Source organism: Mercenaria mercenaria, chromosome 9, assembly GCF_021730395.1.
Source record: "Mercenaria mercenaria strain notata chromosome 9, MADL_Memer_1, whole genome shotgun sequence".
NCBI lineage: Eukaryota > Metazoa > Mollusca > Bivalvia > Venerida > Veneridae > Mercenaria > Mercenaria mercenaria.
The window spans coordinates 53,010,904-53,024,887 of record NC_069369.1 but is presented as its reverse complement, the minus strand read 5'-3'; the positions used below and the strand labels follow the sequence as shown (position 1 = coordinate 53,024,887).

Genomic DNA, 13,984 nt, shown 5'->3' with positions numbered 1-13,984 from the left:
ACGTCATTTGTAACGTCAGTTTCATGCATGTCGTCGCGTTTAAATGTTCTTTAACGACGATTTTTTCATTTGTACTCAGGCTTAAGAACAAATTGATATCATTTACATAATGGTTACAAAAATAAATGAGTATTTAATAAAAAGATTATTAGATATGTACTCGTTCTTTCGCGGAATAATATTGCGTTCCTTAAGTCGCATAACTAATATATCTAATAACCTGTAATAATAGAGTGATTTCAAAATAACAAAGCCATTATGTTATAAGATGTTTATTGTAAATTTCATTAATTTACTGTATAATTTTTATTACTCGCAGTCAAACAGCAGAAATAAACTTTTCCTGGTTGTAGATTTGTCATAAAAGAACGTTTCCAGTCATCTAGCTCCTTCTAGTGCGTCTTGATATTTATTCAAGTTGTAATAATAGAAAATTACTGTGAGTATTAAGAGCATCCCAAGCAAAGAATAGCGTCGCATTTTAGTACAAAATGCTCATAAGCTTTTTTTTTTCGTGATTGGGTCTCAAGAAAATAAAAGTGATGCGTTTCGTATTTGTCAATGAATCTCAAATTAGATCAGGGTATTTTTCATGGTGGACGATTTCTGTCATATAGGCTGACTTTCGTGATTTATATCACCTGGACATCTGAAATCATATTACAAATAAGCAAGTTCTATATAACAGTGCTATTAAAATATCTCAAACATTGATGTCTGATAAGCACATACAATTTTGATATCATTTGAAAGTGTATTGCCTTCTGAAAAAGAAAATATAAATTAAATGATAACAATATGTTATAGAATATTTATTATTTTGCTTTATAGTTTTCAATGTTTTTCTTCAACAGAAATCCAGTTATTACAGTGTAAGATTTATCATTTCGCAGTCAAAAAGTACGACTGTAGTGATTCGTTCATATTATTATGGTTATCTGTTTTACTAATTCTTGTTCAGCAGACGCAACTCTTTCAAATGATATCAAAACAACATGGGGTCACCAGGCATCGAAATGTTGTCTATTTGTGGATCGGATACCTTAGTAATATATTTGGCTTGAATCCTGCTGGGCTAATATTTGTATGACACTTGTCCGGACTTTTCCAAGACTAATACGCCTCAAATATTCATCGTTATGGAGCTAAAATAAATAGTGTATCATATAAGATATATGTATAAAAGAGAAAACAATGTCACTGTGACCGCCTTCTTAGTTATATCTATTTCTTTTATTTGGAGTCAGAAAGTATCTACAACAATCCAAAACTAGGCATGACAGCAGCAGAAGTTGGGACCGCAGAAATTTCCTGCACAACTGTTGTACCGGTACAAATACAGTCCCTTGGCGCCATTTTGGTTCCTCTTCAGAAGTGGCGAACCACGGTAAACATGGAGAGCATTGAAACATTTTGTTCTGTAAAAAAGCAGGTAGGTAAAAGTAAAACAAGACCTTTTAACATAAATGAGTTTTACAATATGTCAATGTATTTTGATAGTTGTTTTACTTTTCATTTCCATTTCAGGCCCTTTTAGAAATGCAAGAGATAAAAGGAAATGTGATAAGTACAGCTTTTATCTTTCTTTAAATTCTGAAAGATTGTCTAAGCCGGAATATTGATACATGTATTTTAACAATGTTTGCTTAATCTGAAGTTTCTATTCAAATATATTACGTGTCAGTTAGAAAAATAAAAAAAAAACAAGTCACTGTTTCAAAAATATTTAAATGTGCAGCCATATTACCTACATCATTATTTTAGTCCAATGTATACGAAAATCCCTTCTCAAATTGTGACAAAGAAAAACTTTTCTGGTGATTAAGAAAATTAAAAAAAAAACAAGAGCTGTCTCCATAGGATGACACATGCCCCCGATGGCACTTTGAATAAATAGTTATGGCCGATGTTAGAGTTAAGGACCTTTGACCTATGGAGCTGGGTCTTGCGCGCGACACGTCATCTTACTGTGTCACACATTCATGCGTAATTATTTTAAAATCCATGCATGAATGACAATGATATGGACCGGACACGCCCATCAATGCACTATCATGAAAAATGACCTTTAATGTCTGAGTGTGACCTTGACCTTTGAGCTACGGACCTGGGTCTTGCGCGCGACACGTCGTCTTACTGTGGTACACATTCATGCCAAGTTATTTGAAAATCCATCCATCGATGACAAAGATATGGACCGGACACGCCCATCAATGCACTATCCTTAAACGTCTAAGTGTGACCTTGACCTTTGAGCTACGGACCTGGGTCTTGCGCGCGACACGTCGTCTTACTGTGGTACACATTCATGCCAAGTTATTTGAAAATCCATCCATCGATGACAAAGATATGGACCGGACACGCCCATCAATGCACTATCCTTTAACGTCTAAGTGTGACCTTGACCTTTGAGCTACGGACCTGGCTCTTGCGCGCGACACGTCGTCTTACTATAGTACACATTCATGCCAAGTTATTTGAAAATCCATCCATCGATGACAAAGATATGGACCGGACACGCCCATCAATGCACTATCCTTTAACGTCTTAGTGTGACCTTGACCTTTGAGCTACGGACCTGGGTCTTGCGCGCGACACGTCATCTTACTGTGGTACACATTCATGCCAAGTTATTTGAAAATCCATCCATCGATGACAAAGATATGGACCGGACACGCCCATCAATGCACTATCCTTTAATGTCTAAGTGTGACCTTGACCTTTGAGCTACGGGCCTGGGTCTTGCGCGCGACACGTCGTCTTACTGTGGTACACATTCATGCCAAGTTATTTGAAAATCCATCCATCGATGACAAAGATATGGACCGGACACGAAAATTTCGGACAGACTGACAGACCGACAGACTGACAGACCGACAGACCGACAGACGGTTCAAAAACTATATGCCTCCCTTCGGGGGCATAAAAAGTTAGCATATATTCAACCACGTTTATTCTACAATTACATAATACATACTTAACACGTTTACACGTGTCTGCACACGAAACTGCAAGGTCTGAGCATGTTCGCCTGACAGCATACACGTGGTTACTGCCTCCTGGCAAAAGTGCTGTGCAAGTAGAGACTGCAATTTGATCTGCGAAGTCATAGGTCACGCCAAAATTATCATCCGCTCCGTAGCTTTTAATACAGCCTGTGCAAGAGTAAAATCGATGGATGCATTTGATAGAGTATTATTTATATCAAAAGCCATTTCCTGTCATCCTTACAGCCTGATACAATATATTCTTCAGATTTTTACAGGAACTAGATTTGCTAACTCGATTTTATTAATGTATTCTACTTACTGTTTCATTTTCTTGTTCTGTAAAATAATATGAGAATACCTTCCTTATTTTGCAAGTCTCCATTTGCGGTAGAAGACATTCTTGATGTAGGTTTAGGGTTAATGAATTTATGACCCAAAATGTTGTTTGGGGAAGAAAATTACTAAAATGTTGATTTTTTTTTTCAAAATATTGTAATGTTGTTCATGCAAATGTGTGCTATCAATATCTAATATTAAAAGTTCTGTAAGGACAACCTTAATTGACAGGCAAACTACAGTATTTCCCAAGTTTTCGGCACTAAATACCTAATATTTTGCAATACAAACTATTCTACCAAAATTGATTTTATTGATAAAATAAAACACTAAAAGCGATTTGTCAGAACTAAAAAATATTCCTGTAGAGACCAAAGCAGTAAATAATGTACATAGTATTGAATTAGATATAATCATACATAAAAACAGAAATCAGAAGAAACACACTGTCCTTGAAAAAATAATACAAGGAAACTATGATTGTGAACAAAAAGTCTTCTTCTGCTGTGAAGAAGGACTGGTGGCCGAAGAGGATTACGGTCGTGACTCCGTTAAGATGCAAACCGGCGTATTCCGACTCTTACAATCGGTGCCTTCCAACAGTTAATGGACTGGAGTTGAAAGAAATATACACTAACCTGCAAACTGTACAGCATTGCACGGCCGTTCTTCAGTCTCTTTTTGTGGTGCATGCGTTGATGAATGTGCAATGGTCTCCCTCGATCTGCTTTGTACACGACCTCCGTTTCTGCCCGTACAGTTTAAGTAGCAATCGCTCCAGGCACTCCAGTCTCCCCAGTGTGGCAACAGAGATACTAAAATCATAATTGTGTCAGATGTATCCCAATTTTCCGCTTGAAAATTATACTTATTTCCTTAAGTGTTAGCAGAGCTTCACTTTTAAATAAAACATTTTTGTTGAGTTTAACGCCATAGACACAATTATAAGTCATATGGAGACTTTCCAGCTTTTCGTGGTGGAGGGAGATCCCATGTGCCCCTCCGGGCATTGTTTCATCACGACGGGCACCTGGGTAGAACCACCGACCTTCCGCAAGCCAGCTGGATGGCTTCCGCACATGACGAATTCTACGCCCCATGTGAGGTTCGAACCCTCATCAGTAAGTGATTTGAAGTCAGCGACTTTAACCCACTCCTCCACGAAGATCCCCCAATAAAATAATATACAATGCGAAAAGGAAACGAAAGCTACATGTACATGTATATGAATTTGACTCGATTATTTTTCTAACAAAATTAAAATGTAACTTTGGAATAAACGTTATTAAAACATTTATAATCTGCGTCGACAAAATGTTGAAGAAGACACTGGAAACATTAGTTTTGTTCTATTTATTTTGTTTTTGCAATCACAAAGCATGGCAAATCTTAAAAGTGTGTTGTTTTATTTTCTTGTCCTTTGTAATCATAGAGTCCATTTAATGTCTTTTATTAAGCCGGTGTTAGGTGCGTAAGAGATGTTGCATATTTCAGTACCACTCATGGGTTAATCAAACCGAGTCTGCTTTCATTTTGCTTAGTCGCATTACATACTTTCGATTAATTTCTTATAGATTTTATTTAAAAATGATTGATCTTTGTATGACTTTTTAGTACTGAACGTTAGACATGTTGGTATGGACTTTTCCGCTTTGAAAGCAGAGAAAGCCCACGGGTTGATTTCCAGAACGTGAAGCCTCCCCCAATAATACAGGAATTGTTAATTTCTCTAGATGTGCCTTTCTTGACTTTTGACCAGAACTCACGTCGTAGAGAAATATAGTAAAATTTTCGTAAACTCCTGAACTCCATTTATTCATCCCTCACATGAATTATTTCATGCTGTTTCTTTTTGAAAACTAATTAAACATGAAAATGTTTGCTTTGCTTGATTATTGTCGATGTCTTACAAAAAATTTTAAAAAATCAAAATGCAGAGAGCTCCACGACAAATGTATTAGAATATTACGCAAAATGGACAATTTGACGACTGGATTATAAGATCCCCAGTACAGCCTAATATTTTTCATGATATGACAAAAGTCGATTTGCATATGGTCATTCTTCCGCCACCTCTGATATGATATATATTGTAACATTGATATTAGAATGCGGAAAACACTGATCGCCTTTAAATTGCTTAGAAATTATAAAAAGGTGCTAATCGCCCTTCCACACTATCCCGCAATAAAAGGAAGAAAACACACACAAACAAATGTCTGTCTTGTAAAAGTTCTAACACCAGATTTTATTCATAACAGTTATCTTTAATAAGTATATGTAAAGTTTTGTAAAACAATACATATAAGTTTTTTGAGCGGAATTAAGTAAGGAAAACGAAACATAATTATGATCGTGTACCTCTTAGTTTGTCTTGCAATTCATTGATGATGTCCTTCTGGTTGTTCAAGTTCAGCAGCAGCGTTTCTTGGCTCTCTTCCAACTTTGCAAGTTTCTCCAGTAACTATTAAATTGAATAAGTGTTTATGTAATAAAATATTGTATTAACATCTGCATTATACACCCCCTCATATACTAAGGACTGCCTTTTTTGACATTAGTAAAAAAAGTTGCATTTGAACTATAACCCAATGTTTACGTCATGGTTTGATAGTTATCATGTGACATGTTTGATTAGTAGATTTCACTTCAGTCTCTCTGTTTCTCGTTCTGTAAGACATACCATATTTTGAAATATTTCAATTCAAATGTTATTCTTTCAAATGAAATACGCATTTAGGTACTTACCTTGAAATCGTTATCAAATTTTGAGTTACATCTTGGCTCCTGGTTCGAGCTTTCACTGTCACTTGCCTGGCCGTTAACCGCCGTAATCAGTAACACTCCTAGCAAAAACTCCTTCATTTTCTGTAATCAATTTTCCCTGAATATTTAACCGTTATGGTGCAAACTGTCAAGTACTATCAGTTGGTTTTAAGATAATTGACTCGCCATGATATTCGGAAATTCGCCGGAAAGTGCCGCATACGGAGATAACGTTATTGAACGGAAATGGTCGAATGTCATTACAGGTCCACTACCCTAAGATCGATGTTAGTAGTTTTTCCTGTATAGAGATGGTGTTTACTATGTTCGTAAACTCGAGTATGTGTACTATACATCTTACCAGTTTCAAATGCATTTATTGAACAACCTACATAAAGCTGTAATTGTCTTCCTGTCTTGATAGTATAGCTTTTGTATAACGTAGTATCAAAGATGATGTTCAAAGATATAAAATGGTTTATTAACTACTTACAATATACCAAGCTGACCTAAAATGTTGCAAACGCAGTGTACCTCTTCATATAATTTTGTGCTGAAACTTGGTAAAACTTAACAGTGAAATAGAGATTTTTTCCTCAACAATTTATAATTGGGAGACAGGGTTCAAAAATATCAATATGACTACAGAATGCGTTAAGGTGTCTACAAATAAGCATTGCCAAGTTCTATATAACGGTGCTATTAAAATATATCAAATATTGATGCCTGGTAATGCTGCGTTTACACTTAGCCACGATGTCCCCGATGATCACGATTTAAAGAAAAGCTCGGAGCTCCACGATTTATTGCACGAATTTTGTTTTACTACGCTTTTCTACGCTTTCAGTACGTTTTGTTACTACATGCAGCGTTTTATTACGAAACCAACACGATTCTGGTCGAGGAGACCTGCCACGATTTTCATCACGTTCTCTAAAGTTCTCTTACGATTAGCATGATATGCTATCACGTTTTGTCACGTTCTGTTTAGATCCCTCACGTTATCAAGTTTTGTTAAGTCTTCCTACAATTTATGGCCATTATTTGATCAAGATTGTCAGGTTTTGAGCACGATTGGAGTATAAATAGGAGGCACGGGTCATCCTCTCATTCTCTCCAGAGACTCTAAAGAGGAACGAGCTATGTATCAAAAAGCGGAACAAGATGCTGAATTTACAATGTTCGTTTATGCCTATAATATTTACTCGTCGGCAGCAGCAACAAGGGAAGGAACACGACAGGATAGAAGAGAGAGGAAGGAGAAGAAGGAATAGAAAGCCTAAGACCTACTGGGTGAGACCATGGTTAAGTGGAAACCGAAGGCACCAACTGGGACAATACCCTCAACTTTTCAACACAGAACTCAGGCATGAAGATGTTGGCTCCAACGTCATCTATGTAAAGATGCCTCCAGATCTAGTGGAACTTTCAGTCGTGTTTCCAAGTTCACCAAGATCCCAATACGATGGAGCATCAAGGTCTGATACGCTACGTTAAGGTCTGTTAAGCTGCATTACGCTCTACAACGATTTCCACGTTCTATCACGCTCTCTCAAGATTTAAGATAAATCGGGATAATCGTGGCAAATTTTTTGACTGTCAAAATTTTTGTCACGATCCTTACGATCATCACGATTCCACCAAGTTCCCTCACGATCACCACGATTCGAAGCGACAAGCCCCTACGCTCACCACGCTTCTCTCAAATCGTGGACATCGTGGCTAAGTGTAAACGCAGCATAAGTTTATATAATTTTGTTATCATTTGAAAGTGTATTTCTACTGAAAAAAAAATATAAATTACATGAAAAAAATATGTTATAAAAGTTTTTTTTTTTTTACTTTATAGTCTTCAATGATAATTCAACAGGAATCCAGTTATTATAGTGTAAGATTTATCATTTTGCAATTAAAAAACATGACAGTAATGATTCTTGCATATTATTTATGGTCATCTTATTTACTAATTCTTGTTCAGCAGACACAACTCTTTCAAATGATACAAAAAAAAATGGGGTCACCAGGCATCAAAATTTACCTATTTGCGGATCGGATATCTTAAAACACACCTTGCCTAAATCTCACAAGTAATATCAAAGATATACAATGGCCATCGTTCTCTAAGATATTTTATATCTAGATATTTACTTCAAATTTAAAGAATCTCACGTCAAATATATTGAACTTTACCAAAAATATAAATTATAATAGTGCATGTAGAGCTACAGCCATAATTAAATGTCATGTAGTAACAATCGATTCTTAAAACATTGTTCCAGTTTTTTAGTCACTGTACACATTTTAATACCTAATGCAAAGTACTGTTAATACACATACACTTGTTAATTTTATAATTACATTAACTATATGTGGTCACTGTTCATGTTTTCAGATACGAAATTTGGATTTAATATACATTTAAATAGCAAGTATTTAAAATAGAAAAAGTGAAAACCACAGTCTAATTAAACTATATGATACTGTTAGATAAGCTACAAACATTTTCGTAGACTGTTTTCCTTTAAATATAATTATGTTTATACTACAAATATGGCGATCATAGATATTTAAATAAAACAATTTTCGATTAATCAAAGTCTACTTTAATATGGAAAATTTCCATTTGAAATTTATGGATAGTTCTATTCTGATCCCTTATATTGTACTTCATTGTTTTATCTTGCCAAACTATTCCATTATCTTTGTAAGCATAGAAGTAATTCATTACATATATCAGAATAATTTTCGCCAATTAGAAAATTTGAAATGAACTAGATTTCTGTATCAGCAAGATGTCCACATGTCAGCATTATTATTTGGCTTCCTTTTCAAGTAGGAACAAACTTTGTTTATATCTTTTAGACAGAGTTATTTTTCAGGGAGCTTAAACCTACCATCAGTATTTCCAGTTCCATAGATTGTAATTGAATTGATAAAAATATAAAAGAAGGTCTTGATCCATTTAAGATAGTTAAGTATGTGGTTATTGTATTTTGAATTCCTATCTGTTTATAAAGTGTCATTACTTTTCCTTCAACAGTTTCAAATGCACTGTTTTCTGAACACAAATTTTGTGCATTTGGAATGTATACTGTATAGCTTTAAGGCAAAGACAAATCAGTTGTTGTTATAGAACGAGTAATGGCCCTTTCTACCTTAGTGCATTCGACGTATGTAAGTATGAGGTTTGTCTGTTAAGACTGTCAAAGACGTTGCTTGAAAAGTTTCGATTGTTTAAGGGAAATATTCAAATAGCCAAACATTTCTGTAAGCTGTAAGCGGTGCTAGCTAGGCTAGTCTTTCATTCTTATAGTATATATATTTAACATGCAAATATTCAAAGCGAGATAACTCCCAAATAAGGCAGAGTAATAACAATGCGTGAGTTCGAACAATATATGTAAACTCCCCTCGTGATGATGAAACAGACAATCTAATTTTATGGAGCAAAACCTTGTTTTAAATTGTGGTTAAGTACAAAAATGTACGTGCAAACTTCACTAATAAATATTTAATTTAAACTTAAGAGGGCGTTTAACGATTTATGAAATTTTATTCGCTACAATCCTCAAAGCATTGTTTTCTTTTTTGCTGTATTTATCAAAATATAAGCATGTACATGTTTGGAAAGGTCTTTTAAGTCTCTGTAAAGATAAAACATAACTTATCATAGAGTTTTCAAAAGAAACGGAAATAAATAATGGCTATGGGGCGTGAGAGGTGTTGCACTTTCCATTACGTATCATGAACAGACTCAATCAAACCGAGTCTGTTATTATTTTGCTTGGTTGCATTCCACAGGATCTTTTTACCGATTTTAATTGCCTATCATCAATTTTCGACCAAGGTTTACAGCTAGGGATACGCCAAATTTATCATCCGCTCCGTAGCTTTTAATACAGTCTGTGCAAGAGTAAAATCGATGGATGCATTTGATAGAGTATTATTTATATCAAAAACCATCTCCCTGTCATCCTTACAGCCTGATACAATATATTCTTCAGATTTTTACAGGAACTAGATTTGCTAACTCGAATTTATCAATGTATTCTACTTACTGTTTCATTTTCTTATTCTGTAAAATAATATGAGAATACCTTCCTTATTTTGCAAGTCTCCATTTGCGGTAGAAAGCACTCTTGGTGTGTGTTTAAGGTCAATGAATTTATGACCCAAAATGTATTTTAGGGAAAAAAAATCTAAAATGTTGATTTGTTTTTAAAATATTGTAATGTTGTTCATGCAAATATGTGCTATCAATATGTAATATTGAAAGTTCTGTAAGGACAACCTTAATTGACATGCAAACTACAATATTTCCAAAGATTTCGGCACTAAATACCTAATATTTTGCAATACAAACTATTCTACCAAAATCGATTTTATTGATAAAATAAAACACTAAAAGCGATTTGTCAGAACTAAAAAATATTCTTGTAGAGACCAAAGCAGTAAACAATGTACATAGTATTGAATTAGATATAATCATACATAAAAACAGAAATCAAAAGAAACACACTGTCCTTGAAAATATAATACAAGGAAACTGTGATTATGAATAAAAGTCTTCTTCTGCTGTGAAGAAGGACTGGTAGCCGAAGAGGATTACGGTCGTGACTCCGTTAAGATGCAAACCGGCGTATTCCGACTTTTACACACGGTGCCTTCTCACAGTTAATGGACTGGAGTTGAAAGAAATATACACTAACCTGCAAACTGTACAGCATTGCACGGCTGTTCTTCAGTCTCTTTTTGTGGTGCATGCGTTGATGAATGTGCAATGGTCTCCCTCGATCTGCTTTGTACACGACCTCCGTTTCTGCCCGTACAGTTTAAGTAGCAATCGCTCAAGGCACTCCAGTCTCCCCAGTGTGGCAACAGCGATACTAAAATCATAATTGAGTCAGAAGTATGCCAATGTTCCGCTTGGAAAATTATACTTATTTCTTTAAGTGTTAGCAGAGCTTCACTTTTAAATAAAACATTTTTGTTGGGTTTAACGTCAAACACACAATTATAAGTTATATTGACACTTTCCAGCTTTTCATGGTGGAGGAAGATCCCATGTGCTCCTCCGGGAATTGTTCCATCACGATGGGCACCTGGGTAGAACCACCGACCTTCCGCAAGCCAGCTGGATGGTTTCCGCACATGACGAATTCTACGCTCCATGTGAGGTTCGAACCCACATCAGTGAGTGGCAAGTGATTTGAAGTCAGTGACTTTAACCACTCGATCCTCCACGAAGATCCCCCAATAAAACAATATACCATGCGAAAAGGAAATAAAAGCTACATGTACATGTATATGAATTTGACACGATTATTTTTCTAACAAAATTAAAATGTAACTTTGGAATAAACATTTTTAATCTGCGTCGAAAAAAAGTTGAAGAAGACACTGGAAACATTAGTTTTGTTCTATTTATTTTGTTTTGGCAATCACAAAGCATGGCAAATGTTAAAAGTGTGTTGTTTTATTTTCTTGTCCTTTGTAATTATGGAGTCCCACGAATGTTTTTTATTAAACTGGTGCTAGGTGCGTAAGAGATGTTGCATATTTCAGTACCTCTCATGGGTAAATCAAGCCAAGTCTGTTATCACTTTGCTTGGTGTATTACATACTTTCGATTAATAGCTTATAGATTTTATTTACAAATGATATTTGTATGACATTTTAGTACTGAACGTTAGACATGTTGGTTTGGACTTTTCCGCTTTGCAAGTTGAGAAAGCCCACAGGTCAAATGTCCGTACACTCCAAAACTCCAATTATTGATCCCTCACTTGAATTAGTTCATGCTGCTTCTTTTTGAAAACCAATTAAACTTGAAAATGTTTGTTTGATTGTCGATCTCTTACAACAAATTTTAAAAAATCAAACTACAGAGGGCTTCACGACAAAAATATTGGAATATTACGCAAAACAGACGATTTGACAGCTGGATTATAAGATCCCAGGTCGATCCTAATATATCTCATGTTAATATGACGAAAGTCAATTTGTATAGGGTCATTCGTCCGCCACCTCTGATATATATTGTAAAATTGATATTAGAATGCGGGAAAACTGATCGCCTTTACAATGCTTAGAAATTATAAAAATGGTTTTAATCGCCCTCCCACACTATCCCGCAAATAAAGGAAGAAAACACACACAAACAAATGTCTGTCTTATAAAAGTTCTAACACCAGATTATAGTGAATTTCATAACAGTTATCTTTAATAACTATATGTAATGTTTTGTAAAACTATACATTTATATTTCTTGAGCGGAATTCAGTAAGGAAAAATGAAACATAATTATGGTCGTGTACCTCTTAGTTTATCTTGCTGCAATTCATTGATGATGGCCCTCTGGTTGTTCAAATCCTCTTCCAACTTTGCAAGTTTCTCCAGTAACTATTAAATTTAGTAAGTGTTTTTGTAATAAAATGCTGTATTAACATCTGCATTTCAATATTTTGAAATATAACTATTCAAATGTTATTCTTTCAAATGCAATGCGCATTTAGGTACTTACCTTGAAATCGTTATCAAATTTTGAGTTACATCTAGGCTCCTGGTTCGAGCTTTCACTGTCACTTGCCTGGCCGTTAACCGCCGTAATCAGTAACACTCCTAGCAAAAACTCCTTCATTTTCTGGAATCAATTTTCTCTGAATATTTAACCGTTATGGCGAAAACTGTCACGTACTATCAATTGGTTTTAAGATAATTGACCCGCCATGATATTCGGAAATTGGCCGGAAAATGCCGCATACGGAGATAACGTTATTGAACGGAAATGGTCGAATGTCATTTCAGGCCCACTACCTTAAGACCGATGTAAGTAGTTTTTCCTGTATAGAGATGGTGCTTACTATGTTCGTAAACTCGAGTATGTGTCCTATACATCTTACCAGTTTCAAGTGCTTTTATTGAACAGCCTATATAAAGCTAGAATATTTATTTATTATGTCTTGAGGATAGTATAGCTTTTGTATAACGTAGTATCGAAGATGACGTTCAAAGATATAAAATGATTTATCAAATACTTACAATACACCGAACTGACCTAGATATTTGCAAAAGCAGTGTACTTATTCATATAATTTTGTGCTGAAACTTTGTAAAACTTAGTGAAATAAAGAGAATTTTCCTCAACAATGTATAATAGGGAGACATGGTTCAAACATATCAATATGACTACAACACACCTTACCTAAACCTCACAAGTAATATCAAAGATATACGATGACCATCTTTCTCTAAAATATTTTATATCTAGATATATTTACTTGAAATGTAGAGAACCTCATATCAAATATTATTTAACTTTACTAAAAATATAAATTTAAATATGAGCCGCGCCATGAGAAAACCAACATAATGGGTTTGCGACCAGCATGGATCCAGACCAGACTGCGCTTCGCTAATGGTTTCTCTAATAACAATAGTCTTTGAAAGCGAACAGCATGGATCCTGACCAGACTGCGCGGATGCGCAGGCTGGTCTGGATTCATGCTGGTCGCAAACCCACTATGTTTGTTTTCTCATGGCACGGCTCATATAGTGTGTGTAGAGCTACAGCCATACTTAAATGTCATTTAGTAACAATCGATTCTTAAAACATTGTTGCAGTTTTTTAGTCACTGTACACATTAATACCTAATGCAAAGTACTGTTAATACATATTAATTTGTTAATTTTATAATTACATTAACTATATGTATTGATTGTTCATGTTTTCAGGTGCGAAATTTGGATTTAATATACATTTAAATATCAAGCATTTAAAATAGAAAAAGTGAAAATCACAGTCTAATTAAAGTAATTTATGATACTGTTAGATAACCTACAAACATTTTCGTTGACTGTTTTAAATATGATTATGTTTATACTACAAATAT

The 13,984-nt window shown here is 34.9% G+C and overlaps 1 protein-coding gene across 2 annotated transcripts; it reads right to left on the bottom strand.

Annotated features, from left to right (window-relative positions):
* Positions 1–256: 256 nt before the first annotated feature.
* On the bottom strand, positions 257–12,801 carry LOC123547182 (uncharacterized). 2 transcript variants are annotated; one of them, XM_053551414.1, is made up of 5 exons: positions 12,616–12,801; positions 5,688–5,790; positions 3,965–4,141; positions 2,978–3,155; positions 257–1,418 (listed from the first exon to the last, which is right to left on the bottom strand). In XM_053551414.1, the coding sequence occupies exons 1-5, from the start codon at positions 12,730–12,732 to the stop codon at positions 1,271–1,273; spliced, it is 723 nt and encodes a 240-aa protein (XP_053407389.1). In that variant the 5' UTR covers positions 12,733–12,801; the 3' UTR covers positions 257–1,270. The 2 variants fall into 2 exon arrangements, with proteins under 2 accessions (XP_053407389.1, XP_045190025.2); XM_045334090.2 differs by lacking the exon at positions 12,616–12,801 and adding an exon at positions 6,075–6,296.
* Positions 12,802–13,984: the final 1,183 nt, after the last annotated feature.

What these genes read in the sequence shown, in the direction of transcription:
- LOC123547182 (XM_053551414.1), bottom strand. Translation starts at nt 12,732, where the DNA reads ATGAAGGAGTTTTTGCTAGGAGTGTTACTGATTACGGCGGTTAACGGC. An exon ending in AATTTGATAACGATTTCAAG is followed by an intron (nt 5,791 to 12,615) that starts GTAAGTACCTAA and finishes TCAATTTAATAG; the next exon opens with TTACTGGAGAAACTTGCAAA. An exon ending in ATTGCAAGACAAACTAAGAG is followed by an intron (nt 4,142 to 5,687) that starts GTACACGATCAT and finishes TTATGATTTTAG; the next exon opens with TATCTCTGTTGCCACACTGG.